General features: G+C 42.9%; 1 protein-coding gene across 1 annotated transcript; it reads right to left on the bottom strand.

Moving 5' to 3' along the window:
* Positions 1-6,388: 6,388 nt before the first annotated feature.
* Positions 6,389-25,738, bottom strand: LACTB2 (lactamase beta 2). The gene is made up of 7 exons (XM_089661053.1): positions 25,575-25,738; positions 23,711-23,874; positions 21,582-21,708; positions 20,549-20,727; positions 16,201-16,349; positions 14,989-15,070; positions 6,389-9,352 (listed from the first exon to the last, which is right to left on the bottom strand). The coding sequence occupies exons 1-7, from the start codon at positions 25,697-25,699 to the stop codon at positions 9,309-9,311; spliced, it is 870 nt and encodes a 289-aa protein (XP_089517179.1). The 5' UTR covers positions 25,700-25,738; the 3' UTR covers positions 6,389-9,308.
* Between the last annotated feature and the right edge of the window lie 1,563 nt (positions 25,739-27,301).

The raw sequence follows: 27,301 nt of genomic DNA, 5'->3' as shown, positions 1-27,301 counted from the left end.
GCACCTGGCTGTCAGGGACTGCTTGAACAGCTACAAAAAAAATTACCGGCAAGTGCTAACAGAGATCAGACCTGATTCTGCGAACACTGCGGTTTTGTGTGCAATGTATCAAGTGACAGTGACAGTCAGGGAACAAGAAGATCGCCGCAGCACATGAATCTGCAGATGTGCAGGATCCTGACAAGGCATACAGGCAGGCGGGCACTAGGACCCAGGCGCGCCTGTCACCAATGACGGCACCGGCAGGCACTAGGACCCAGGCACGCCTGTTGGCACTTGGCAGGCTATTTAAAGAGCACCACAGTGCTCATTCAGTGCTGACTGGTCTTCAGCTCCCCGTGTCCTGCTTTTTTCCTGTGCGATTTCCTTTGGTTCTGACCCGGCTTGTTCCTGACCCAATTCTCAGTACTCTCCTGCCCCCCGGTTCCTGACTTCGGCTCTGTTCCTGACTCTGGCATTTCCTCCTGATCCTGTACCGCGTTGCCCGACTGTTATGGCCCTGGCTATCCTACGACTCCATTCCAGTCCTGTGTCCTGGCTACATACCTGGCTCTGCTGTGCATCTGGCAATCCACTGTACCTGCCTGGTCTATCGCCACAGTACCCAAATCAGAGGATATCCTGCTTATCAAGGTCATCATCTGCAAGAGCCGCAAGCAAAACCCTGGCGCTCTTGTCCCCCTGGTCCTTAGACAACCTCTGTTCCAACCTCAGCGGGCTCAGGATTAGTGACACAAGTGAGGCCGACCTCGTCAATCCAGTCTCCCATCAGGTACGTGACAGTGACCTACTGACACTGCACTTGCTGGGGGAGAATGGGGGGTAAGCGTAGGGGCTAAATGCAGGTGCTGGCAGGTGCTGGGGATTATCCTGCTAATGCTGCATTTCTGGGGACACTATACTAATGTGAACGCTGGTATAGTGCTGATCTGATCAAAGATATTGATCCTTTCAGACACTATACTAGCAATGGATGTTTATTGTGTATGTGAGCGCGTTGCTTGCAATCAAGGGGTTAAATGTGATTACTTATTTACTAACGGGCAATCTGACGCTATCTGGGAGGGGCGCTAACTGACGATAACGATATCTGAAGTTGCCGGCGACACTAATACAGTGATCATCGAAAAATCTGTACACTGTACCAATGACACTGGTCACAGGGCAGCGAAGGGGTTAACGGGGGGGGGGGGGGGGGGGGGGTGATCAAGGGGTTAAATGTGTCCTAAAGTGTTCTAACTGTGAAAGTGTGCTGTTATACTCATTGTGTCTTGATTCCCAAGGGTGAACTTATCCTTTAAATTATTTTTTGAGCTGGTTTGTTCGAGCATGAGCATGACTGTTGAAGCTTGCCTTGTTCAATCATCCAGAGATGAAGATGATGACACCTAACAGGTTGTCACATTCCTTTAAACAAGTGGCCAATACACTTGAAAGGCATTGTTTACACTCACCCTGTAAAAGAATTGTATGTTCTGGCAATGAGCAGTTTCAGTTTCATAGCCTTCCCAGGCAAAACAACCAGAAAATGTATATTGTATAGGGCGTGCTTGTTGGAGCCCAACCTCTGTAGCTGTAAGATAAAGGTGCCAGGTGGATATCAGGGATGGATGGGAGCAGTAACACTTAGGCAGCTCTTCTTAGAGTGGAAGCAAGGCTCTAATGCAGTAACAAGAAAAAGAGAGGAAGGTGCCTCTAAGTGTAGTATTGACAATTTATTCAGTAAACAATGGAAAATTTGCACTTACAAGATAAACGGTTAAAAAGGCTCATCGTGTGGTAATTAGATCCAGGTGGGACATCCAGCCGTCCAGCAGCAAACTATGCCTATAGGATCAGGACGTAGAGACCAGGATGTGCCTGTGCATCAAAAATGAAGCTTGGAGAGCAGAGTCAGATGTAGCAGGTGAAGGGGGCGGTAATGCATTTCGGAGCATGCTCAATAGGCTCCTTCTTCAGACAGTCAATCTCTCCCTACCGAAGGAGGTTTCTCCGATTCTAGAATCAGAGAAGTCACTTTTCTGCAGCTATCTGTGGCCTTTGTGCCAGGTCAGAAGAATCTTCAGGTGCACTATTTGTCCAGGACAATCCTGGACGACAATCACTGGTCCAGACTCACGCAAGTATTTTGAGAACCAATGGAGCTTAGTAATATCTTCCAGAGGCAGACCTGTTCACATCCCCAGTCAAAGTTGCCAAAGTTGTACTCCCCGGGTCCAACATCTGCAGGCAATCGAGTTAGAGGTGCTGATCTCAGAGTGGATCTCCAAAACAGCTTATGCCTTTCTTCCGCTCCCTCTGATTCTCAGCTTCCTGCTGAGACTGTGGCAGGGAAAAATGACAGTTCTGGTGGTGATCCCAGATTGACCAAGGGGGCCAAGGGTACCCTTTGCTCCTGTAAAGGTTATGAATATTTTTATGAAAGCAAGAAAGAACAGCACTAACAGTGCCTGTAGAAGAATATGACATAAATTCACAGGATTGCTGCTGATCAAGGTTTCTACACTGCTTGCTTCACAAGTCTGTCAAGTTCTGATGGTTTTACAGGAGGGGCTTGATTTAAGTCTATGCGTAATAGGCTGTATAGGCCCACATTTGATCTATATCTGCCTTCACTGGCATACAGTGGGCATCCAACACTTAGTTATACTATTCTTCAAGCTGCAATTTTGTTGAAACCCCCCCCAAATGGATTGTTGTCCCCAAAGTGGGATCTCCCACCATTGGTGTTGGACGTATTTTGCATCAGATGCCTTCAATCAAAGTGGCCCCCGTGGTACCTTTCGCTGAAAACTGCTTTCCTGATGGCAATTACATCAGCCACAAGAGTATTGGTATTAGCAGCATTGGGGAATTGCCTAAAGTGGCCTTCACAGTCCATATCACACGGGAAGTTGTCCTTCCAACTTTCCTCTTGGGGAGTACCCAAGAAGTTAGCCCATCGGATGTGGGCCAAGCTTTAAAATGTTACATCAAAGCATCTGGAAGTGAGAGCATCTATTTGTCATTCTGGTTGGAGCGCGCAATGATTTCACAGCTTCCAACAAGATTATCGCCTTAAGGTTGGTGAAGCTCACCTCCTTGGCCTACAAGTTGAAAGGGTTGGCTGTGCCTGGGGGATCATGGCACTCTCCACTAGAAGTGTCTCGACCTTGTGAGTGGCAGTAGGCCGAATGCTCCCAGAGACTATCTGCAAGGCAGCTACATGCGCGTCTATATATACGTTCATGGCTCATTATTGTAGAGAAGCAGCCTTAATGACAGTTGAGTTTGGCAGAGGCATCCTGGCTGCTGCTTTTAGCCAGAGTTAAGGAGTGTGTAGCATTATCCCTCCCCTGTGTGACTAGATAGTTCCAAGCTGCGCTGACATGGAGCCATCAAAAAACGAAAAATAGAATGACAGATACCGTAATTTTCATTTCCTGAAGAGCTCCATGTCAGCACAAGTCTTATCCAGCTTGGTAGGACTAGTTACAAAGCTCCAAGGCTGCAGGTGGGCTTAAATTTATAAGTTAGGTCCTGGAATCATGGGGGGCGGGGCCGATGCCAAGCTGTGCTGACATGTAGCTGGTCAGAAAAGGAAAATTACGGTTAGTATCTGTCATTCAATTTTCTGTTTTCATGCTAGCAAGATAGTACGTTGTGGATACTTGTGGTCTCATGTTGGTGTCAGCAACTTGTTTGTACATACAGTACCTTTTAATGGTGGTTAGTATCTTGAAATCTGGACACTCCATAAAGACACTAACAACACATACTCCTTGTACAAGGACCTGTTGAGACTAGTGACATAAAGAACCTACAAACATCCCTGGCTGGACACAAACACAGGATTTCAGCACTGCAAGGCACAGTTCTCAACATAAAATTTCTTGTGTGTTTTGTTAATAACATTAATAAATAATAAATTATTATTACTATTGAAGCAGGAATGCACAGGGGTAGAACACAACCTTATCCAAACAAATTTCAGTCATCGTTGATTCTTTTACACAGAGTGTAGCGTTTACTGTATCTCAGCAACAGATGACAGGTCTCACAGAGTATATACAAAATAATACAATAATTAGAAACCTTCAGAGTCCCTTTCAGTATATCCAGTTCTTCTATCAATATTTTTAGAAAGGATATGGACATGCCACATATCCATCATACTGTATGCCCCTTCTACAGTATATACAAAGTGTGACAATTTACTTCCTGGAATGGACTGGTAATAACCCTATCAAACACCTCTGCATCCTTCAAGGAATTCAGTGAAATTTGAAGACAACATTCTTTCTGATCTTCTGTCAAGATTCAAGCCACCATCTTTGCAGAAAATCTTTCTCATTCCCAAAGCCTCCATTAGAATCAGGCACGCTAGTCTTCTGCCATCATTCTCATATGATAGTTTGCACCCACATTTGCATCCATTCATTGTGTTTTTGGTTGCCCACTTCTTGCATCATAATGGAAATCTTCCTGCTCCTCCTTAATTGCCTCCGGCCCGCTATATGGGGAAATGACAGACGGGCGGGAGCTCTCTTGTTCTGGGAGGACATCATATAGCCACGCATGCGCACCCCCAAAGGCGCGTGCCGAGTGGTGGTGCGCTGCGTTCCTCGGACACACCGATACACGGCTATGCTTTTATACTTGTGTCAGTGTCGACACTTGCAAATGTGAGTTTTTCTACATGCTTTTATTTAATAAAGTATTTGATGATTTTATGCTGTAGAAGCTCCCCTATTCTTTCATTTTGAGTGAATGAGAGATATTATTATCCGGGGAAGTATGAGATAACAGGATCAGGGCACTGCAGAGCATTACTCCCAGTGCAACATGTGTTTTAGCTGGTTTATGATCTGACCAGCATATCACTCTGGCGAGTTCATTCAATTCATTAGGTGGTGAAACACCACAGTTTGGTGGTGTGAAGAAGCTCTATGAAGTTTATTTTGCACGGGTGGACTGTCTAATATATGAAATGGACATGATAGAATTCCAGATTATTTAGTGCTTTATTTGGACACTATTTGCACAATGTAAAGGAATGTTATATGACATCAATATTTTGGCTTCTATGTTATGCAGCACTTTTATTGCAATTGCACTTTTAATTTATATATGGTAGAACTGGGGTTGGTAGATGGTATTAAAGTTTTGTTTTGCACAATATTGAATTATGGAGTTAATTGTAGTGCACTTTATATTAATATTAATTTCTAGGGAGTTTTGGAGTAGATCACAGAGTCAGTGGGAGGGTATTGATAGGTTTGCACATTTTTTAGTCACTATCTTACCCTAGGTTCACACCTAAGCATTTTCCACAGCGTTTTGCAGAAACGCACTACAGTCCATTTAACATGATTTCCTATGGGACATGTTCACATCTCTGCGTTTTCACCCAGTGCATTTTTTGAAAAGGGTCAGGGACTTTTTTGAACACAAGAAGTTGTGTTTTTGGATCTATAGACTTCAATGGAAACACTGCAGAAAAGCATGTAGTGCATTTTGTGTTTTAAATCTGCCTAACAACAAGAACCCCCTCCTCCGCAAAGCGCACGTGCAAAAATGCAAAACGCAACGCAAAATGCACTGAAGAAATGGATCAAACGCAAACTGCATAGGTGTGCACCTAACCTTAGAGTAGGTCAGAACTGTTTCATTATTTGTCAGCTTTAATTGATGATTGTTACATCATGAATAGCAGCAGCCAGGAGTATATATTGTTCTAATTTTATACTCAGCATTTCTTCTCTGTGTCACAGTCTGTAAAATAGTTATATTTCATGTATGTGCATGCATTCCCGTGCTTTCTACACCAGGTCTTTTCTCCCACCATCCTCTTATCCCTAGCAGTCCGATCTTCCCCTTGATATACAGGTTAATACCAGTGCCTACCACTGGAGAGGTTCTGATTGGCTGATCCGATGATTGCTGTGATGTTGGATGAATTAAATGTAACAAATGTGTACATTCTCTATCATAACTAAACAGGTTTGTTTTTTAAGACAATTCTCTACAGCAATTTCCATTGTATAGAGCCAGGCAATGCTTTACAAACTTGCCGTATCACAGGCCCAACTGGTCAGGAATTTTATCACATAAAGAGTTATTTACCATGTCACTGAGTTGTTTGCACATCAGCTACATAAATACTTGCCACTATTTACAATGTATACTCTTATGTACTCCCTAAATGTATCTGAAAACCTACCAATTATGCCAATACCCCATAACTTACTACACTGTGTCAGTACAGGATTAACACAGTGCCAGATTAAAATGCTTAATTTGATCAGTACTTTTAAATAGGACATCCCAACTGATGGCTAGGTTTGGAAACCAATAAAGAGAGAAAAACAGGGGCGATGTTACGTCAGGTAGGAAATTCCAGGATAAATAACTCTGCATGAATGTTTTAATTTTTTTTGTAATTCCACAAAAATATGCTTACAGTATATTAGTATTAAAAAGAGACCCAAATTTAAAAAATACCATTGATAAAATTACACAGCTGCAAATATTAACAATAAACTATATTTTATATAGCTCCTTTAAAAGGTAGCTTCTTAAAAGAGCTTAACAAGGAAAACACAAGAAATACACACAAAAAAAACAAAGGAAAAGTAAGGGACAATTACATGAAAGCTTGTTTAAAGAAAAATGTTTTTAGATTTGATATGAATGAGTTTAGAGAAGATGACTCTGATGTTCTTTGAAAGTGAATTCCAGTTTTGGAGAATAGCAGGAGAAGGCTCTGTCTCCCATCGAGTAAAGGAGAGTAGGGATGACACACAGAAGACCAGAATTTGAGAAACAGAGATCACGGAGGGGGAGTAAGTTGATAAACGTTCAGACAGATAATGGGGTGCCAAACCATGAAGAGCCTTATGGGCAAGCAAGAGGATCTTAAAGTCAATGCGAAACCTGATGAGTAGCCAGTGCAAGGACTCCAGGATAGGAGTATAGGGTCCTTTGTACCAGACGTAGTAAGGATTCTGGCTGCAGAATTTTGTACATATTGTAGTCAATTAATAGTGGGTTTAGGTACACCAGCGAGTAGAGCATTGCAGTAGTCAAGTCGGGAGAACACAAATGTATGGACAGCTTTTTAGCTACAGTGTATGAGAGCATATGATGCAGCTGAGCAATGTTTGTCAAGTGGAAAAAAGACAACATTTTGTACATGTGGCTAAAAGTTTAAACTAGCATCAAATATCACTCCTACATTTTTCAATTTAGACTGAAGCTCAAGTACACTGTTATTGACAGATAGGCTATCAGGATTGACCTTACATAATTGATGGGAAGTACCAATAAGCATGACTTCAGTTTTGTCAGAGTTTAATTGAAGGAAATGGTTGGCCATCTAAGTTTTTATATTACAAATACAGATAGGAGAGAAGAAGCCAAAGTGTAATCTGGTTAAGTGTGGATGTACACTGGGGCAAAAAAGTATTTAGTCAGCCACCAATTGTGCAAGTTCTCCCACTTCAAAAGATGAGAGAGGCCTGTAATTGGTATCATAGGTAGACCTCAATTATGAGAGACAAAATGAGAAAAAAAAAATCCAGACAATCACATTGGCTGATTTCGAAAGAATTTATTTGCAAATTATGGTGGAAAATAAGTATTTAGTCACCTACAAACAAGCAAGATTTCTGGCTCTCACAGACCTGTACCTTCTTCTTTAACAGGCTCCTCTGTCCTGCACTCATTACCTGTATCAATGGCACCTGTTTGAACTTGTTATCAGTATAAAAGACACCTGTCCACAACCTCAAACAGTCACAATCCAAACTCCACTGTGAGGAATACCAAAGAGCTGTCGAAGGACACCAGAAACAAAATTGTAGACCTGCACCAGGCTGGGAAGACTGAATCTGCAATATGCAAGCAGCTTGGTGTGAACAAATCAACGGTGGGAGCAATAATTGGAAAATGGAAGACATACAAGACCACTGATAATCTCCCTTGATCTGGGGCTCCACGCAAGATCTCACCCCGTGGGGTCAAAATGATCACAAGAACGGTAAGCAAAAATCCCAGGACCACACGGGGGGACCTAGTGAATGACCTGCAGAGAGCTGGGACCAACGTAACAAAGGCTACCATCAGTAACACACTACGCCGCCTGGGACTCAGATCCTGCAGTGCCAGACGTGTCCCCCTGCTTAAGCCAGTAAATGTCCGGGCCCGTCTGAAGTTTGCTAGAGAGCGTTTGGATGATCCAGAAGAGGATTGGGAGAATGTCATATGGTCAGATGAAACCAAAATAGAACTGTTTGGTAGAAACACAACTCGTCGTGTTTGGAGGAGAGAGAATGCTGAGTTGCATCCAAAGAACACCATACCTACTGTGAAGCATGGGGGTGGCAACATCATGTTTTGGGGCTGTTTCTCCGCAAAGGGACCAGGAGGACTGATCCATGTACAGGACAGAATGAATGGGGCCATGTATCGTGAGATTTTGAGTGCAAACCTCCTTCCGTCAGCAAGGGCATTGAAGATGAAACGTGGCTGGGTCTTCCAACATGACAATGATCCCAAACATACCACCCGGGCAACGAAGGCGTGGCTTTGTAAGAAGCATTTCAAGGTCCTGGTGTGGCCTAGTCAGTCTCCAGATCTCAACCCCATAGAAAACCTTTGGAGGGAGTTGAAAGTCCGTGCTGCCCAGCGACAGCCCCAAAACATCACTGCTCTAGAGGAGATCTGCATGGAGGAATGGGCCAACATACCAGCAACAGTGTGTGCCAACATTGTGAAGACTTACAGGAAACGTTTGACCTCTGTCATTGCCAACAAAGGATATATAACAAAGTATTGAGATGAACTTTTGATATTGACCAAATACTTATTTTCCACCATAATTTGCAAATAAATTCTTTCCAAATCAGCCAATGTGATTGTCTGGATTTTTTTTTCTCATTTTGTCTCTTATAGTTGAGGTCTACCTATGATGCCAATTACAGGCCTCTCTCATCTTTTTAAGTGGGAGTACTTGCACAATTGGTGGCTGACCAAATACTTTTTTGCCCCACTGTATATCTGAGTGTATGTGATCTAAGCAGTTAGCGAAGTGTTAACATGTAAATGCTAAAAAGTAGGGAACCCAGGATTGAGCCCTGAGGAACACTTGACTGGACCGACTTCAGACTGCAATCCGCCAAGAGAAAAAGTGACAGTGATCAGCAAGTGTAATGATTTGGAGCAAAGATCAATAGTTCTGCTGAGAGGCATTTAATTCAGTGATCCTTGATCCTCCCATGCAGTGTATTCCTCATTCAGATTCAACAAAAAGTTTCCTTGGTTCACAATCACAAGCGACTTTTCCACCGTAGAGTAGGACCCTGTTCTTGTACTGCAATTAAACACATATGGCCATTTATCAGAAATCTGCAAAATACAGTCTAATCCGCAAAGTATCTAAATTAGAATAATCTGATAGTGTTTAAAGTGTAGCCAAAACTATTTTTTTAATGTGTGGGAAAGGATTTATTTCTATGCTAGACTATATGAAACAAAATATCAACATGAAAGTGGCACTGGATTAAACAACCTTTTTTAATTTAGTCTATATATCTAGATGTTTCACCCTTTGTTTCCCTGCCAGAAATGATTGTATGACTACCCAAGTTACACAAAAACGAAAATCACTTTTGCTAAGAATCCATAGTGGAGATGCTGAATCAATGCTCAGAATGTCTCAAGAAATGCTGCGTCCAAAAATTAACTTTGTTTACTTCTAACAGCATGTAAGAACAGAGAGGTTGCAGATACACTCCATAGGTAACTTCATCTGTGGAAATGAGTGTGAAGTTATAAAGCTGGTCCACTGTATCTGCCACTTCTTTGTTTTTACATGGAGGTTAATGAGCACTAACTTTATGTGTATGCCAGGCAAGTGTAGTGTAGCATTTCATTGCATTGCTTAGACACTGGGCAAACACAGGATGTCTATTTGTATATTACAGCTCCTGTTACCATTGTATGACTGTCACCAGCATGTTACTGGCAATATACGGGCAGACCTTTCTTGCTATTACTGATTGGGTTGAAGGATTGAGAGCATTAAGTAGAGATAAAGAGGATTTCTTATAAATTGGAAGGATTTTTCAAGCAAGATTTCATATCTCATATGTTTCGCAGCAAAAGGATGAATGCCGCTATTTAGATCACAGGCCTTTACATATGTCAAAAGCAGGTCATAGCCCTGTTAACAACTTGTCTACTGGGCACATTGACACCCTTCCTGTCCAAACTAATTTTCAGCTTTCAGCGCTGTTGCACTTTAAATGACAAATTGCGTGGTCATGCTACACTGTACCCATTTGAAATTGTTAATCATGTTTTGAGTAAGATAAAGCTTTCTTTTGGTGAAAAACAGAGCAAAAATTTTGAAAAAATACCAAAACGTTTTTCTTATAAAATTTTGCAAATAAGTAGTTTTTCTGCACTGATGAGGCAGCACTGATGGGCACTAATAAGCTGCACTGATGAGGAGGCACTGATGAGGCTGCACAGATGGACACTAATAAGCTGCACCGATGGGCAGTGATGGGATTCACTGATGAATATCAGCGTATCATAGCCCTGTTATGCTCTGTGACAGGATCGAGCCTATCGGCTCTTTCTTCACACAGTAAGAGCAGTGAGGAAAAGAAATGCTGATAACAGGCATTTGTTTACATGTAATCAGCTGAGATTGAACACAGCTGATCACATGGTAAAGGGTCACTGTGATTAGCCCTTTACCTTAATCTGTGATAAGCTGTGTCCAAAGGACACAGCGATCATAGAGAGTGCCTGATGCGTGCCATGCGTCTTTTGGCTACAGTCAGTCGGTAACTGGTTACAGCAGAACCAGCAGTATTTTTAAAGGCTGTGAGCAGGCAAGCTCTTTATTGCAGAAAAGACATGCGTATGCGCAGGAGTGATTATTGTTATTATTATACAGTATTTATATAGCTCTAACGGTTTGCTCAGCGCTGTACATTATAATGGGAGACAGTACACGAGACAGTACAGTAACAATACAATACACGAGGGGTTCGAGGGCCCTGTTCCTTGGAGCTTACAATCTAGGAGGGATGGGAGAGTGGTACAGGAGGAAATAGCTGTGGGTGATGGAGTGGTGGGAAGAGCGGAGGAGATCAGCAATTAGGTGAGGGCGGGGTAGGCTTCTCTGAAGAGATGGATTTTCAGGGTGCGCCTAAAGGTGAGGAGGGAAGGCGACAGTCTGATGGATTGGGGTAGTGAGTTCCAGAGGATGGGGGAAGCCCTGGACACGGGCATGGAAGGAGGAGACCAGGGAACTGGAGAGTAGGAGGTTTTGTGAGAACTGGAGAGGGCGTTTTGGGTGGTAGATGGATATCAGGTCGGTGATGTAGTTTAGGGCAGTGTTATGAACAGCTTTGTATGTCAATGTTAATATTTTGAATTTTACGCATTGGGCAATCGGAAGCCAGTGGAGAAATTGGCAGAGGGGGGTGGTGGATACAGAGTGGTTGGTAAGGTGGATGAGTCTGGCCACAGAATTCAGGATAGACTGAAGCGTGGATAGCCTGTGTTGGGGTAGGCTGGTGAGGAGGGAGTTACAGTAGTCAAGTCGGGAGATGATAAGGGAGTGAATGAGTTGCTTATAGTTTCTGGGGATAGGAACGTGCGTATTTTGGAGATGTTGCGGAGGTGGAGTCTGCATGAATTTGTCAGTGATTGGATCTGGGGCTGGAAAGACAGATTGAAGTCTAGAATGACACCTAGTACTCTGGCTTGCGGGGTGGGGCTGATGGTGGCGTTGTTGGTTGTGATGGAGAGGTCGGGGGGGGGGGGGGCACGGGCGGGGGTGGAAAACTAGGAGCTCGGTTTTGGCAAGGCTTAATTTGAGGAAGTGGAGTGACATCCAATCCAATATGTCGTTCAGAAGGCTAGCGATTCTGGCAAAGACTGAAGGGTGAGGCGAGGGGTAGAGAGATAGATGAGTGTCATCGGCATAGAGATTGTAGTTGAAGCCGTGAGAGTGTATCAGTTGACCAAGGGAGGAGGTGTAGATGGAGAAGAGAAGGGGCCCGAGGACAGAGCCTTGGGGGACCCCAACAGAGAGAGAGAGTGATGTCATCTCATGCCAGCCAATGAGCACAGCCACAGCGAAGCACTCAGACAAAGCCAGGTAGAAGATGTCAGCGAGGGATGTCAGACCATTGAAGGCAAGAAAAGCATTGCAGACTTTAGGAACTAGAAGTCCATTAAAATCTGTGACAATGCATACCTGAAATCTAGCGCTTTAGCCCTTTCATACCAGAGAATCAGAGTGGGTTGGTTAACTTAATATTTTTTATCATAACTGATTCTCCCAAACTTGAGCGGTTGTGGGATCTTTGGAAAGGTGACATCCCCTTTCTGGACAAGAAAGACTGGGTGGACTGTCTTGAGCAATGCCTCAAATTTGTAGTTTCCTCTAGGGATAAGCTTTTTCAGACTAAATGTCTTCATCAAATATACTATACTAGAGAGACTGCATAGAATCTATCCTGCCCAAGACCCCCACTACCCTCGTTGTTAGTTACACCTGGGCACCCATTATCATATATTCTGGGAGTGTCCTAAGGTCTTTGTTTTCTGGTCTGAAGTGTCTGATTTGATTAATCTTAGATTTCAATTGACAATCCCCAAATCTCCAGAGTGGGCATTGTTTGTGATCCCTAAAGATGCTCAACGTCCTCACCACACATTTTGAAATCCTATGTTTTATTCTATCCTAAGAAGGAAATTTTCTGTAAATTGGCCTTCACTGCTCTCCCTGCTGTACTGTCTTGGGAAGCCATGATTGATGCTGCCCTGCCCCTGTACAAGCTGACATAAATTAACCATGGCTGTCCATGGAAGAACGATAAGCTCTGGCAGCCTTGGACATTGAAGTAGACAGTTCGTTTAGTATGGAGCTTCCCTACTTATAATGGATGTTGTGTAGGTGTCCCCTAGTCTGTAGCTCTCTTTAATATTTTGCTGCTACCATTTCCCTGGTGCTCAGAGATTATGTTGATTTTATCCCTCCGCCCTCTCCACTCCCACATTTTTTTAACTTTCCTATACCCCCCCCCCTTCCATTACCTACCCCTGCCCGAGGAGGTACTTGTCACTCCCCTTTCTGACCTTCCTTGGTAGATCCCAGGGTATTGGTAAGGACCACAGCATAACTTATGAGACAGTTCTGGATATCTTCTTTACTTTTGTATTACACGTGTGTGTTTGATTATTGCGATGTACCATGTACTAGGCAGGTCCAGGTACCATATGACCACTGTGGCCAGTCACAAGTTTCATGACATTTGTATACAATGCATGCCTTTCATTCATAGCCGTTCATTGTGTACTTTTGTGATGAGCCCTGTGATTGGTCACAGTGATCATATGGTACAGAAAGGGCCAATCAGAGCTAATCACAATACTACTCAATGAATGTCTGTATTTGAATGATGCCATTCATAAAAAATGATTGTGTATAACAGTGATCAGCACAGCAATCATATTGTACAAAAGAAAAATTCCTGATTACCTCCCCATAGTACAGTGTCATAATGTTAACACTCCACTGCTCTGGTCACAGTATGTAAAAAAAAAAATATTGTATAAAAAAAAAGTAAAACAAAAAATATTATTATTATTTTTTAAATATACTGTCACCAGCCAGTATCCCTGATCACCGCCACACCAGTCAGTATGTTAACAAAAAAAACTATGAAAAATTTACAGGAGTCATACACTTGAGTGTTAATTCATTTAATTGGTCAGAATAATAACGGTCAAACGATAAATGCGTTTAGACGTGTTTACATGCGGGAAGCGTTTTTGTTCGGCCAAAACACTGCCGCTCCTGGATGCACTGGCCCTGAGTTTGTATTCATACTTGTAAACACCCCTCCCTCTAAAAGCTTAACATGGAGGGGCATTTGGAAGCAGTAAAAGAAAAAAAAAAAAAAGAAGCAAGATGCCCCTAAGGGCTCGTTCACACTTGACTAATTTCTAACTCTTGCCAAACGCCCCTATAACATTTGACAGGCATTAGGGAAGCATTTTTAATGCTCCCCAAAACGCCCTGTGCGCATTTTTGAGGCATTTTCCAAGCATTAAAACTGTACCACAAACACCTATAATGAAGTTTAATGGTATTAACGCTCTGCAAACGCCTCGCAAACTGCTGCCAGGTGTTTGAGGAGCCTCACCATAGACTGGACATGGGGCGTCAATTTTGCCGCAACCCTAACACTTCAGTGTGAACAGCACTGTGTGCTGCCAAGTGTAGAATATTTATAGGCGTTTGAGGAGCATTAAAAACGCTTCCCAAATGCCTGTCTAACGCCTGCTAACAAAGATAGTGTAAACTTAGCCTAAAAGTGACTGCAAAAATGCCCTGTGTGCAGGAGGCCTAACGGTTCACTACATGAGCATGTGTAGATAATTGCTCCAAACTGCCACGAGACAGGCCAGCCTGTTACTAATCAAAGTTAAAATTCAATTGTTCCAGTGTCTGAAAGTGCTCAATCTTTTCGGACTTTCCATACACCAAACTTAGTCTTTCAGAGATACATGTTGTGTTATATCACCACTAATTCATGTCATTCTCTAGCAAAAATTGCTTAAAATACCTTGTAAATACCTGAGCACGAGTGGGTGTGCCTGACCAGGTCAGTTAGATTACAAAAGGACACTGGGACATGCGATCAAACTCTGGTATCTATTTCTGTGTCTGGGCTTTAAATGAACTGATAGATTACTGATGTGCAATATTAAAAAAAATGTTTCCTTTGACCAAATTATAATAATTAGTATTGCAGCAACATCAATAGCAATGTCTGGTATACACCTTCAATATCATCTGATTATGAAGTATCTGTACTCTGTGCTGTTTTACAGCACAAACCAACAGCCTTCTACTAAATTTGCATTCCCCTATGCTAAAAGAGTCTAAATATCTACATAAATAAATATTAAACTCACCTATCTTTTTTTCCCGCTTTAGTTTCTGTAGATGATGAGTAAGGTTGACTTCTGCAGCTGCATGTAAATATTCTGGAGTATCCTGAAGGAAACATGTTAGCTTTGTTATACATTTTCTTATAAAAAGTACAGACCAGCATACGGACATAAAATATTAAAATATTTGACAAGCAAGGAATAGCTTTGTGACAGATTGTTTGTACATACACAGGCAGAATGTGCCCCCTAGTGGTTTCACTGAGCTGGTGCATACATCTACTGATAAAAAGCCTGGCTCCTTGAAAAAAAGGAGACTGGGTGGGGAAGGGGCAGGGTGCTATTTTTTTTTAGATTACTAAGAAGCACTGGGGAGATAAAGCAAACCGCTATTGAGGAAATATGGCTGCTGCCAATGTTGCCTTTCATTTTACAAATGCTGGTTTTCCTGTTACTATCATGTTTTATAATTTCGAAAAGCAGAACTTCACCTAAAAAGAGAATCTCCGCTTTTCCTCCTTCTCCCTCTCCCACTTTTGGATGTTTCAATGGTTTTTCAGGGAGTGGGTACATAGTTTTGATAGGTATCTGTTCCCACTTCCCTCGGATCATTGAGGTTATCCGAGCCGAAGAACACCCGCAACTTCTTGGGAAACATCATGGGCTCAGGAGGCTGTAAGTTTATTGAGAAAGTGCAGTGCTACTTGCACATGCACAGTGAGAAACCAGCTGTGAAGCACCAGCTGGATTCCACATCCAAGATGGAATGTAGGGGATCCGAACACCAGCAAAGAACCATCCAGGGTGAGGACAGCACTGGATCCCTAGACTGGTAAGTGCATGTTTATCAAAAGACACCAGCTACAGTATTTGTAGCTGCTGACGTTTATTAGTTATTTATTTATATCTGAAAATCGACTGAGCTGGAGAGAAATTTGCGACTAAACAGTGACTGCAGCCAATCAGATGCAGTCACTGTTCGGGTACTCTGGCCACAGGAGCAGCACCTGTCAGAATACAATAGTTGGCAGAGGGGAGATTCCTCCATGCTGTTTAGCATGTATGGGAAAAATTTATTGGTTTCTATCCTTTAGTGCATGGGACTGAAGAAGAGGAAACTTAACATGCATGGCAAGATGTACAATGAATCAACCACACCTAGACTTTTCATTATACCATTTAATACAACCATTTAACCCTTTCTTCCTGTAGAAGAGCTGTTCTTTGTCATCTTACCTTGTACACAATTTTAACAAGTTCCGTGGCAGTCAGTGATTTCTCAGAGTTCTCTTGCAAAACCTGCAAAATTTGCTGTTCTCGAGCCTGTCTGTGAGTAATATACTCTCGAATTTTGTCTCTTGCCTCTTGAATCACAGGGCCATGACCTGCAAGTGAAGAAACATGGTGTCTATCTGTGATCCAAATATTATGTAACAATAATGTTGCAAAGTCTAATTCGACATAAGAAGTAAAGTGTTACACTGTATATATGTAGCATAGAATATATTTTTTAAAAGCAACGGAATGAAAACTGAACTCTTGGGCTAGGCCAGGGGTGGCGAACACACGGCTCTCGAGCCGCGTGCGGCTCCCGGCCAAAATGAATGCGGCTCTTTGCCTCTTACTGCTGACCTTTGGGGAGGTGGGGAGCGGGTACCTGAATTTGACAGGTACCCGCTCTTACTTCTTTGTTCTTTGATCTTACCTGTTCCTCCATCCAGCGGCGCGCTGTCTTCCGGCTTCTGTAGTGTGGGCACTGGGCATGACAGCCGGGTGCCAAGTGCGTATGCGCAAGAAGCGGTGCTTTTTGTGAATGGTAAGGCGGTACCTGGGACACAACAGATCCCAGAAGCCGCCGGACCAATCACGAAGCGCAAGTGCTTCTCGCTCATGCGCACTGGGCACCCGGCTGTCATGCCGAGCGCCATTACAGAAGCCGGGAAGACAGCGCGCGGCTGGATCGAGGAACAGGTAAGATCAAACAAAAACTCTGCGGAAGAGTGGGTACCTGTCAAATTCAGGTACCCGCTCCCCACCTCCCCAAAGGTCAGCAGTCATCTGTACTGTCCGCAGTCTCTGGTCATCCCTGTGCTGTCCGCAGTCTCTGGTCATCCCTGTGCTGTCCGCAGTCTCTGGTCATCCCTGTGCTGTCCGCAGTCTCTGGTCATCCCTGTGTTTTGTAAGGGGAAGAAAGTGTTATGGTGAATAATATGGTTTTAATTATGTGTTTTTGTGTGAGTGTTTGTCTGTTTTGGCAGGTCACTGCGTGGTGTGGCTCTCTGACTTTCACAGTTTAAAATTTTGGCTCTTTGTGTCTAACTTGTTCGCCACCCCTGGGCTAGGCAAACATAAAAAAGGCACAAATAAATGCATTTCCATGTTCATTCATACAACATTAAAGAAGAATTTCAGGTATTGATATTTTAGACATAGGACCCTTTCTCACAGGGCAGACTCCGTCAGGAGTCCACTTGCTCAGCAGGGGATCTGTCTGCTGATCCCTGCTGAGCAAGTGGATGGCTGGTCTGTGTCCTCTCTGCTTAGGCAGAGCAGACACAGACACAGCCCCCTCTCCTCTAAGAGCTGGCAGATGTAAAAAATCTTCATGTCCATTTACACCTGCCATTTGATGCACCTAGAAGGAGGGGAATGGATTCCTATTCATGTTTTTAGCAGTTTGGATTGGATATAGGCAGGTGTAAAACAGACACGTCTGTTTACACCCACTGCTCCACAGAGGTAAATGGAGGGTCCAATAAAGTTCCCCTGAAAGACTGACAGGCAGACCATATCGTACCGCTAGTTTGAAAGGGGCCTTATATTGGTCCAGACTGGACCAATGTAACTATGCATATACCATACCTGGATAATGCCCCTGAAAGCTGGAAATCACTGAGGTAGACTCCACTTCTCCAGTGATCTCCACTTGCTTCCGGGTACCACACTGAGTGGCCACCCTGCTGCATTCTGAACAAAGGAGATCGACTGCAGGGGACAGGAGCCATTCAGAGAATGCTTTGCATTTTCTGAAGGAATACAAACCTTTCTTGGATTGCACAAGGTAGAAAGGCGGGACAAATGACGATCAACACTAAATTGTTAGATCATATACATAGTCTAATACTAATAGAAAATACTAATGTTTCCTGGAGAAAATGCTGCTCCATATTCAGTCCTGGTTCAAAGATCAAAATCCTAGACAATCAGTCATACTGTATGCACAGTATATACTTTGCTGAGAATGAAGATCATTTGAACTCATTACAATCTAACTATGTAACCTCTGTACACTCAACTTTAGAACTACCAAAACTATGTAATATGAGGACCTACTCTATCCAATCTATTAGTATCCAAACTGGCACTTGCGCCATGTATTTGTTGGTAAATCTAAAGGAGACTGTACAACCAGATTGCAATGTTTGTGGTAAGCTTTAAGCGTTTGGCTATGGGAGCATCACTAACAGGTGTCAGGAGCAACATTTCCACCAGGAAGGTTATGTATTTCAGTCTGTCTATTACCCTTTATCTAGACCATTAAATAGGTTGACATATGTCTAAAACCAAAACTTTTCTTTCATTTTTTATAAAGAGTAGGGGAAGGTTGAAAGCCCTGTCAGTTATTATTTTGCTGTCTTTGTCCCATTGGTGAAAATGCCCTTCACTTAATTTCCTACAGACATAACAGGAAACAAGACCAACATTTAACAAAACCAACATTAGGAAAATCTCGCCAATAAAAAAAACGCGGATTTGATTTCAACTAATCACACGCACTAAACATTCCGGTGTTATGGGGTTGCCAGACTTTAAAAAGTATTTTTATGCTACTCACATTACCAGAATTATAGACTGGAATTGTCATTCCATACATAAACACTGGGTTTCCCTTGAAAGCTCCAACTCTTCAGCTCCTTTAAGATTTTCACCATGGTTGCCAAAGTGTACTTACTCTAAGCGTCTGATGGCTCATCCCTCAATTGGTGCAACTTTAGATGCGTATCATGACCTTGCGATGGTTGAGGGTTTTGCTAGCACTCCAGGCCCCCTCACCCCCATTGCTGATAATCCCGAGTTTCCCCCTGGGTTGGAATGTGGAGTGAATCTGGTGCACGAGTCGGATCTATCTCTATTGGCAATTCATTGTCTCAACCTGTGGTCAGGTTTCTCTCCCATACTGGACTTATTTTAAAATACATAATTACTTGACTAACCACAGACGGAAGGCAGCCTTCTCTAGACCTCTTATGACTCTAGAAATGCTATGTCTGAAAGGGAAACCCATTGACAAAACCACCTCTTTGGCCTATTCATGGCTTCAAAACAATCTGTCACCCACGACAATTTTTGGCTAGGTTGGGAATCAGCCTTTCAGGCAGAGTTCTCTGATTACCAATGGAGAAAAGCCTGCATTTTTGCTCACAAATGCTCCATCAGCAGTAGGACTTAAGAAACCTCCTACAAATTAACGTGTTGGTACGCTACGCAGGACAGCTGTGAGTCAGCTGAGGGCTCCTTGTTCCATGTCTGGTGGCAATGTCCATGGTTTAAGCCATTCTGGGATGAAGTTCGAGAGTTGATCTACTCCATTACGGAGACTGCATTGCCCTTAACTCCTGAATGTTGTCTCCTGCATATTTCTGAGTGCTCGTTGAAATCGTACAAGAGATCCTTGGTGTGGCACCTTTTGAATGCGGCTAAGTCCTAATTCCCAGACATTGGAAGACCACTCATACCCCCTCGATTCAAGACTGGATAAGAGAGGTTAATTTTATTCAGGAACAGGAACGCACACTGACTATGACTGATGACATGATTCCCAGGTTTCACAAATTGTGGTCAAATTGGTATGCTTTATATTTTTGGAAAGATATAAAAGGGCTGATGGGCGAATAGCTGTTTTTCTCTTTTGGACGTGTGGGTCATGCGGGTGAATTCTGGGCATCTCTTGCGGAGATGGATCTATCCTTACTCATGCTATTTTCTTGCTTTCTTTCCTAGCTTTTCATTTTTCTCTGTTCTTACTTTTCTTTTTATCACACTTGATGATTATACCTGCAAATTGTAAACGTTTTACTATGTGAATACTTCCTAATGTATTGATTATACTACTGAGTTTGCTCTTAAACTAATTTGTAAACTGTGTACTACATGATAATATAAAATGCTATGCTTGCTTGTAGCTCATTTTTGTTCAAATTTTGGATTTCATATCAGTTTCAGACCTGATGACAATGATCATCACACAAAAAGGGTAAACCTCCCCAGTGCAAACACAGACAGCATATAAAACCCGAAATGTATTCTAACCCTTTCCCGCTCAAAATTTAAAGAAAAAGGCTTTACATATACATACATTAATAATTGAATATAGGCTTGTGTAGAATGCTCTCCACTCAAGAGTGAAATATTTTTGCATCCACATGAAAATGTAGAAAGTAGCTACACGCAGAATCCAGTAAGTTACCAACTTCAAGTTTCTCGGTAAATGAAAAAATCTTACTGCATGTACTCTGCACAGTTATCAATATCCCAACTTATACTGTAGAAAATGATATGCTACTTATACTACTATATGTTATACCTGGGTATATTTTGTCAGCCTTGACATCTAATAGCCTTTCTAAAGACTTCATGTAATCATACAGCTCCTCAAACACCGCTGTTCCTTCTCCAAGAATACAGTCCCCACTGAAAATTGCATTTTCTTCCAATAACACCAGTGCCATGTGATCATCTGTATGTCCAGGTGTGTAGAGGACTCTGTGGGAAAGGAAAATCACATGCCTTTAGCACCTGATGTGCATATATACAGTATGTAAGCTATTTGTATTAGAACACAAACATCTCGCCATTTCTTTTGCATAGTGCAGGTCAGTGATTTGAACATCAGTGCATAATTTGTTAGACATGCATTTCTTTTGATTATTTTGTTGCTATTCTCTCTCAGTGTTACAATACACCTACCATTCAATTTTTAAACTGATAATTTCTTTGTGAATGGGCAAACATTCAAAATCAGCAGGGCATCAAATACGTATTTCCTTCACTGTATGGTTGTTAAAACTGGAGCATGAAAACTTAGACACAAGGAAAATTGAGCTGTTTGAGCTATGGTGCTGAAGAAGGCAACTGAGCATTCTAGGGAGACCAAAGATAATTAACAATTATTGGAGCACATATAATCAGATTTTTCAGTGGATGGCAAGATTACAAAATTTGGACTCACCTATTTTGGACATGTCAAGAGACTGAACTCCCTGCAGAAGGCAAATTAAGCTTGGATTGGCTAGTGGCAAAAGGAAGCCAGGCTACCGTAGAACACAATGGTTAGACACCATAAAAGCTGACACCAGCCAGAACATGAAACCACCAATAGAAGCAGTAAAAGATAGGGCAAGGTGAAGAGACTTGGCCCACCAAGAGTCAGGCACGACTGAACGAATAACACACAAAAGGTTTAGAATTTCTAACAATGTTTTTTTGCTGTCTGTGCCAACTTGTCCCGGTACACCCCCCAATTTCTGTTAGGTAGATTCTGAACTTGTAGTAGTAGTAGTTGTTCTTTCTGCATCGTAAACAGTTAATACGTATGTTGTAACTGTCAGTTCACTTACTTAAGAGTAGCTCCCTCAGTAGTTATCATATCTCCATCTTTTAGATATTTGTACTTTTGCTCTCCTGTGCCGATGACCTCTTCTTTATGAGGATTCCTTGGAAGTTTACTAATGCAAAGACCAGAGTCTATGACCAAAAGAAAAATTTTAACTACTTTGTTAAAATAATTCTATGTATAGAAAGCATAAGTGACAAAAGTTTCATTTATCATTACTAAAGATACTCTCTATGAGCATATACTAGTAATGTGTTATAAAAAAACGCCAATTAGACAACCAGAACTCTCCCAGTGCAAACACACCCAGATTGCTAAATTGTACAGTATGGACATTTACAATTTTGACAGCATCAGACAAGTATGAATTAGAAGCAAAAGTAATTTTAACATCGGGTTACAAACCAGATTGTGTAGTGGTTAAATATGCTTTACCATTTTTAGAGAAAGTTACTTTTTTTATTATTAATAATTATATATTACCACTTAGATCACCTAAAGGTATGAAGCCTTAAGGCTGTGAACCTCTGGCAAACATCTAAATATACAAAAAAAATGTCTTTATGTTTTATGTATAAGGGTTTGTATTTCTGCCCATTCAGACTTGAGATTTACGCATGTCTATCATATAGCACAGCCTTGTCTGGCAGGGTAAGAAACCTTAATTGTCTCTGCTGCAGATAAATAATTATTACAGATCTCATCCGTCTCCCAGACTGGACATTGTAAAAAGTAGAACACCGATGAGCTCAAATTTCTGCTCCATCTGTCTATTGTTCCTTGCACTCTCAGTCTCAGCTCTGCTGTATGGGGTGGCAAGAGCCTGTTATCAGTTCAAATTTAGATAAATTACACTACTTGCATTTAAAGTCACATTCCACGTTATTGTAAAAATAATTACATACATCCATATTGAAAAAGGAAAATTTACTTTATTAACTCCTCCAGCCCAAGGTCTGTACTGAGGAACAGGCATTTGGTTATTGGGATGGATGAAATAATCAATGGACTACCAGTGTACCATTGTCACCACACTTAGGCTTCATTGAGATCTACGAGTCCCTTTGCCGTGGTAGCAGATAAGACTTATAGGGGAATTTAACATAGAGTGGTGCATGTACAGTCTTGCACCACTCTTCTAAACATAAAAAATGGGGCAGATGCTGCTCCTAATTAACAAAATGGGCATAAGCTTGCCATACGCATATATGTGGCCTCTCGGGTGGGCTTTAACACCATGAGGCCGCATATTTAAATCCCAAATGTAAACATTCCTGTGTGGACAGCGTGCGCCCAGCACGGTTACAGGTGGGTACAATGGCCACTTGCGATCTGCAGCTTTCTGATCATGTGAGTGCTGCCACTGCCAACCTTCGAAACCTCTTAAAGGGCCGGGACGCAGCATTAAGAAGGGGTAATGCATTCTCTGCATTAAGGTAAAAAACCTTCCATGTTCAGACCCCCCCCCCTCCCCAATTACTTACCTGAGCCTGATCTTGATTCAGAACTGGTCTCTCTCTTATCACAGGCTCAAAGATAGCAATGATAGCCATTGGCACCTACTACTTTCAATAACTGCCAGTAAGGAGGGAGTGGGGGACGGGACCGAGTCCCACTGTGTGTGTCAATAAACACACACAGCCCAGCCTGGGATTGAGCCTGCACAAATGCTCCCATAGGAAGAGGCTTGCTATGAGGGCACTCAGAAGGTGAAGCCAAGAGCATTGGTGGGGGACCCTAGAAGAGGGGGCTCAGGGCCGCTCTGTGCAAAACCCTTGCACAGAAGAGATAAGTATACAGTGCTTATTATTTTAATTTTTAAAAAATCTACCTTTTCAATCACTTTAAAGCCAAACTTTCACTTTTTTTTTTTTTAGATTTGGATAGATTAGAGAATAATTCAAAATCTGGTTTTTTTGCCATCTATGACCCATTAGTGAGACTTCTCCTAATTTCCTGTTCTGTAGACACACTAGGAAGTAATGTGCCTTAGATAGCTGCCCTCCATTAGTAGATTTCCCCTCACTTCCTCTTCTGATGACCACTCATGGTTTTACAGCAATAAGGACCTGCCAGAAGTTCTAACCCCTCACCACTCAAAATATTTTGGGCTGGGAAAGACTTTGTACCTACCATTTATGATATCTCGGCATATATCTGTTATACCACCAGAATGGTCATGATGCCAGTGAGTAACGATTATTTCCTGGATTGCCATGCTGGATTTATTAAGTACTTGCTTCAAATTGCTGATATATTCTGGAACAGCAGGCTCTCCTGTATCTATAAGTATTCTTCTACACAAACAAAAAGATACACAGTATGTTAAGGTATTGAATGTGCGCTCACACCAGCCTACACACTCTAACTCATGCACACTTGTGTGTGCTGCCTGGGGTGAGATGTGCTGTTACAACTTATTGCACTGTTTACTTTTTTTTATAACTTTATTGAAATGTAACAAAATGACATTTCATTCAGCTCTGTGCAATGTAGTACACTGCGATGATATGCAGTAACTAATTCAACCAGCTGTCAAAAATTGCTAAATTGAGGAGTCAATCTATGACCAGCTGTTTCAGTTCTTTCAGTTTCAATCAGAACTGTTGGCAGTACATTGCACTGATCTGTTCAGTCAATGTACACATCATAAGCTGGCTGCAAGTGTCTCAAATTGCTTCACGTATCAGTAGCAAAAGGCTTGTAGTTTACACTGCTCCATAAGATTCAGTCTAGTGTTCATCCACGGGAAGTGCTTCATACACTGATTTGGACAGCAAAGTACATTGCACCCCCATGTAAACTGCATCCCTGCACACTACTTCCTCCTATACACTACTTCCCCTCTATACGATGCACCCCTCTGTACACTACTTCCCCCCTATACACTGCACTCCCCTGTACACTACTTCCCCCCTATACACTACTTCCCCCCTATACACTGCACCCTCCTGTACACTACTTCCACCCTATACATTACTTACACCCTATACACTGCACCCCCTGTACATTACTTACACCCTATACACTGCACTCCCCTGTACACTACTTCCCCCCTATACACTACTTCCCCCCTATACACTGCACCCTCCTGTACACTACTTCCACCCTATACATTACTTCCCCCCTATACACTGCACCCTCCTGTACACTACTTCCACCCTATACATTACTTCCCCCCTATACACTGCACCCTCCTGTACACTACTTCCACCCTATACATTACTTCCCCCCTATACACTGCACCCTCCTGTACACTACTTCCACCCTATACATTATTTCCACCCTATACACTGCACCCCCTGTTCATTACTTCCACCCTATACACTGCACCCCCTGTACACTACTTCCCCCCTTAAACTACACCCCTAAATACTACTTCCCCCCTATACACTGCATCCCCCTGAACACTACCTCCCCCCTGAACATGACTTCCCTCCTATACACTGCACCCCCCCAAAACTACTTCCCCTTATAGACTTCACACCTAACCACTACCCCCCCCCCCCTCCTGTAAACTACTTATCCCCTATACACTGCACCCCTCCCTCCCTGTAAACTACTCCCCCCATGCACAGCACTCTCCTATACACAGCAGACCCCCCCCCCCAACCTACTGCCCCTCTGTACACTGCACTCTCTTGTACCCTCCCCCCATACACTGCACCCCCCTGTACATTACTTCCCTCCTATACACTACTTCCCCTGTATACACTACAGTGCACACTCTTGTAGAATGCACCGCCCTGTACAACTACAGTACACTTCTCTCTCCCCTTATGTACACCCTCTTACAACAAGCTCAGTGGTGGAGCCAATATACATACCCTGATCTTACATTGGCTCTCACATTTTGGATGCACATTCCAGCTACAAGGACCTCTCCTCCAGCCATGCTGGGACTTGTATTCCCACACACAGCTGCCTGTCCTATACTGAGTCATGTATTGCACAATGTGTCCGCTAGGGGCGCTCTCCATCACACATCTCAGTTTACCTCTGTCCAGTGCCAACCAGGTAGGTGTTGGTGCCCTGCAGGGTCATGGAGCCCGGGTTACACCCCAACACTCGGATCACCCGAGAGGATAACTGCTCCACACGGGGCAGATAGGACAGCGCCATTCTACAGACAGCTCTGGACTCCGGAAAAATGGCGGCCACAGCTGATGGGGGCGGGGTATTTGGGGGAAGGGCGGGTCAGACACTTTATCCCGTCACTGCTGCAAAACATCAGTTCCGCTGCCTGTCGGCATGCTGTGGTGTGATTGTAGAGCAGTGTATGGGAGGAGAGCTCCTGTGTGGGCTGTACTGTGCAGGTTATAGGAAGGATTACAGATGGATCTTATGTGTTTATGTTCGTCATGCTCTGTGCACACCAGCGGTGATAACGGCGTTTAGGAGCTGCTGGGAAAACACTACAAAAAAAAAACTCTACAAAAACAATATTTTTTCTGCTCTTAGACGCTGAAGCTCAAAAAATGCTAATAGCCTAAAGTAGTGTGCATGGACACATAGGAGGACATTATTATTACTATACAGTATTTCTATAGCGCCAACAGCTTGTTCAGCACTGTACATTACAATGGGAGACAGTACAATAACAATACAATTCAATACACGAGGGGATCGAGGGCCCTGCTCCTTGGAGCCTACAATCTAGGAGGGAGGGGAGAGTGGTACAGGAGGAGATAGCTGTGGGGGATGGAGTGGTAGGAGGAGTGGAGGAGATCGGCAATTAGCAGGGGGTGGGGTAGGCTTCCCTGAAGAGCTGGGTTTTCAGGGTGCGCCTAAAGGAGAGGAGAGTAGGTGATAGTCTGATGGATTGGGGTAGGGAGTTCCAGAGGATGGGGGAAGCCCTGGAGAAGTCCTGGAGACGGGCATGGGAGGAGGAGACCAGGGAACTAGAGAGTAGGAGGTCTTGTGAGGAGTGGAGAGTACGTTTTGGGTGGTATTTGGATATCAGGTCGGTGATGCAGTTTGGGGCAGTGTTATGAACAGCTTTGTACGTCAATGTTAGCGTTTTGAATTTTATCCGTTGGGCAATCGGAAGCCAGTGGAGGGATTGGCAGCGGGGGGTGGCGGAGACATTATTTAGCTTCTAGGAGCAGAAAACATGCTGATAGAAGCTTCTGGAGCTTAAAACACGCTAGTGTGCATGGAGCCGTATAGCGTGTATAGTAGTGTTCAGAAGCGTTTAGGAGCGTTAGTGTTAGTGTTATAGTATATGTAAAGGGAAAAAAATCAAGAAAAAAGCTGTTGGGAGCGTTTTGTGCAGGCCATAGATGGGTCGAAAATTGGCCAATTTTTCGTCCGAAAAAAAAAATCGGCCGATTTTCGCACCGTTAATGGGTTAATTGGTCGGCCATTTTTCTGGATTTTGTCAGATTTTTTTGATCAGTAAAGTTGGAAAACAATCGGTTGATTTTGCCGATCGGGCGATTTTCACGGCTATGATGGGCAAATCGGCCAATCTTTTTACCGATAAAAAATCTGCGCCTGAGCCGTGACCTGCAAGAAGAAGAAGAGGAAGAGAAAGAGGAGGAAGAGAAAGAAGAAGAAGAGAAAGATGTAGAAGAAGAGAAAGAAGAAGAGGAGAAAGAAGAAGAATTCCAGTCTGCTATTATATTTGACATTAAAAAGTATTGCGGTTGCAACAATGTATCTATTTGTATCCGGAAAAACATCTGTATCCGAAATGGATACAAATAGATACAATATTGCAAC

The sequence above is a fragment of the Staurois parvus genome, unplaced genomic scaffold (genome assembly GCF_062004578.1).
Source record: "Staurois parvus isolate SC_StPar_1 unplaced genomic scaffold, SC_StPar_1.0 ptg001302l, whole genome shotgun sequence".
Lineage (NCBI taxonomy): Eukaryota > Metazoa > Chordata > Amphibia > Anura > Ranidae > Staurois > Staurois parvus.
This window is presented reverse-complemented; position numbering and strand designations above follow the sequence as displayed.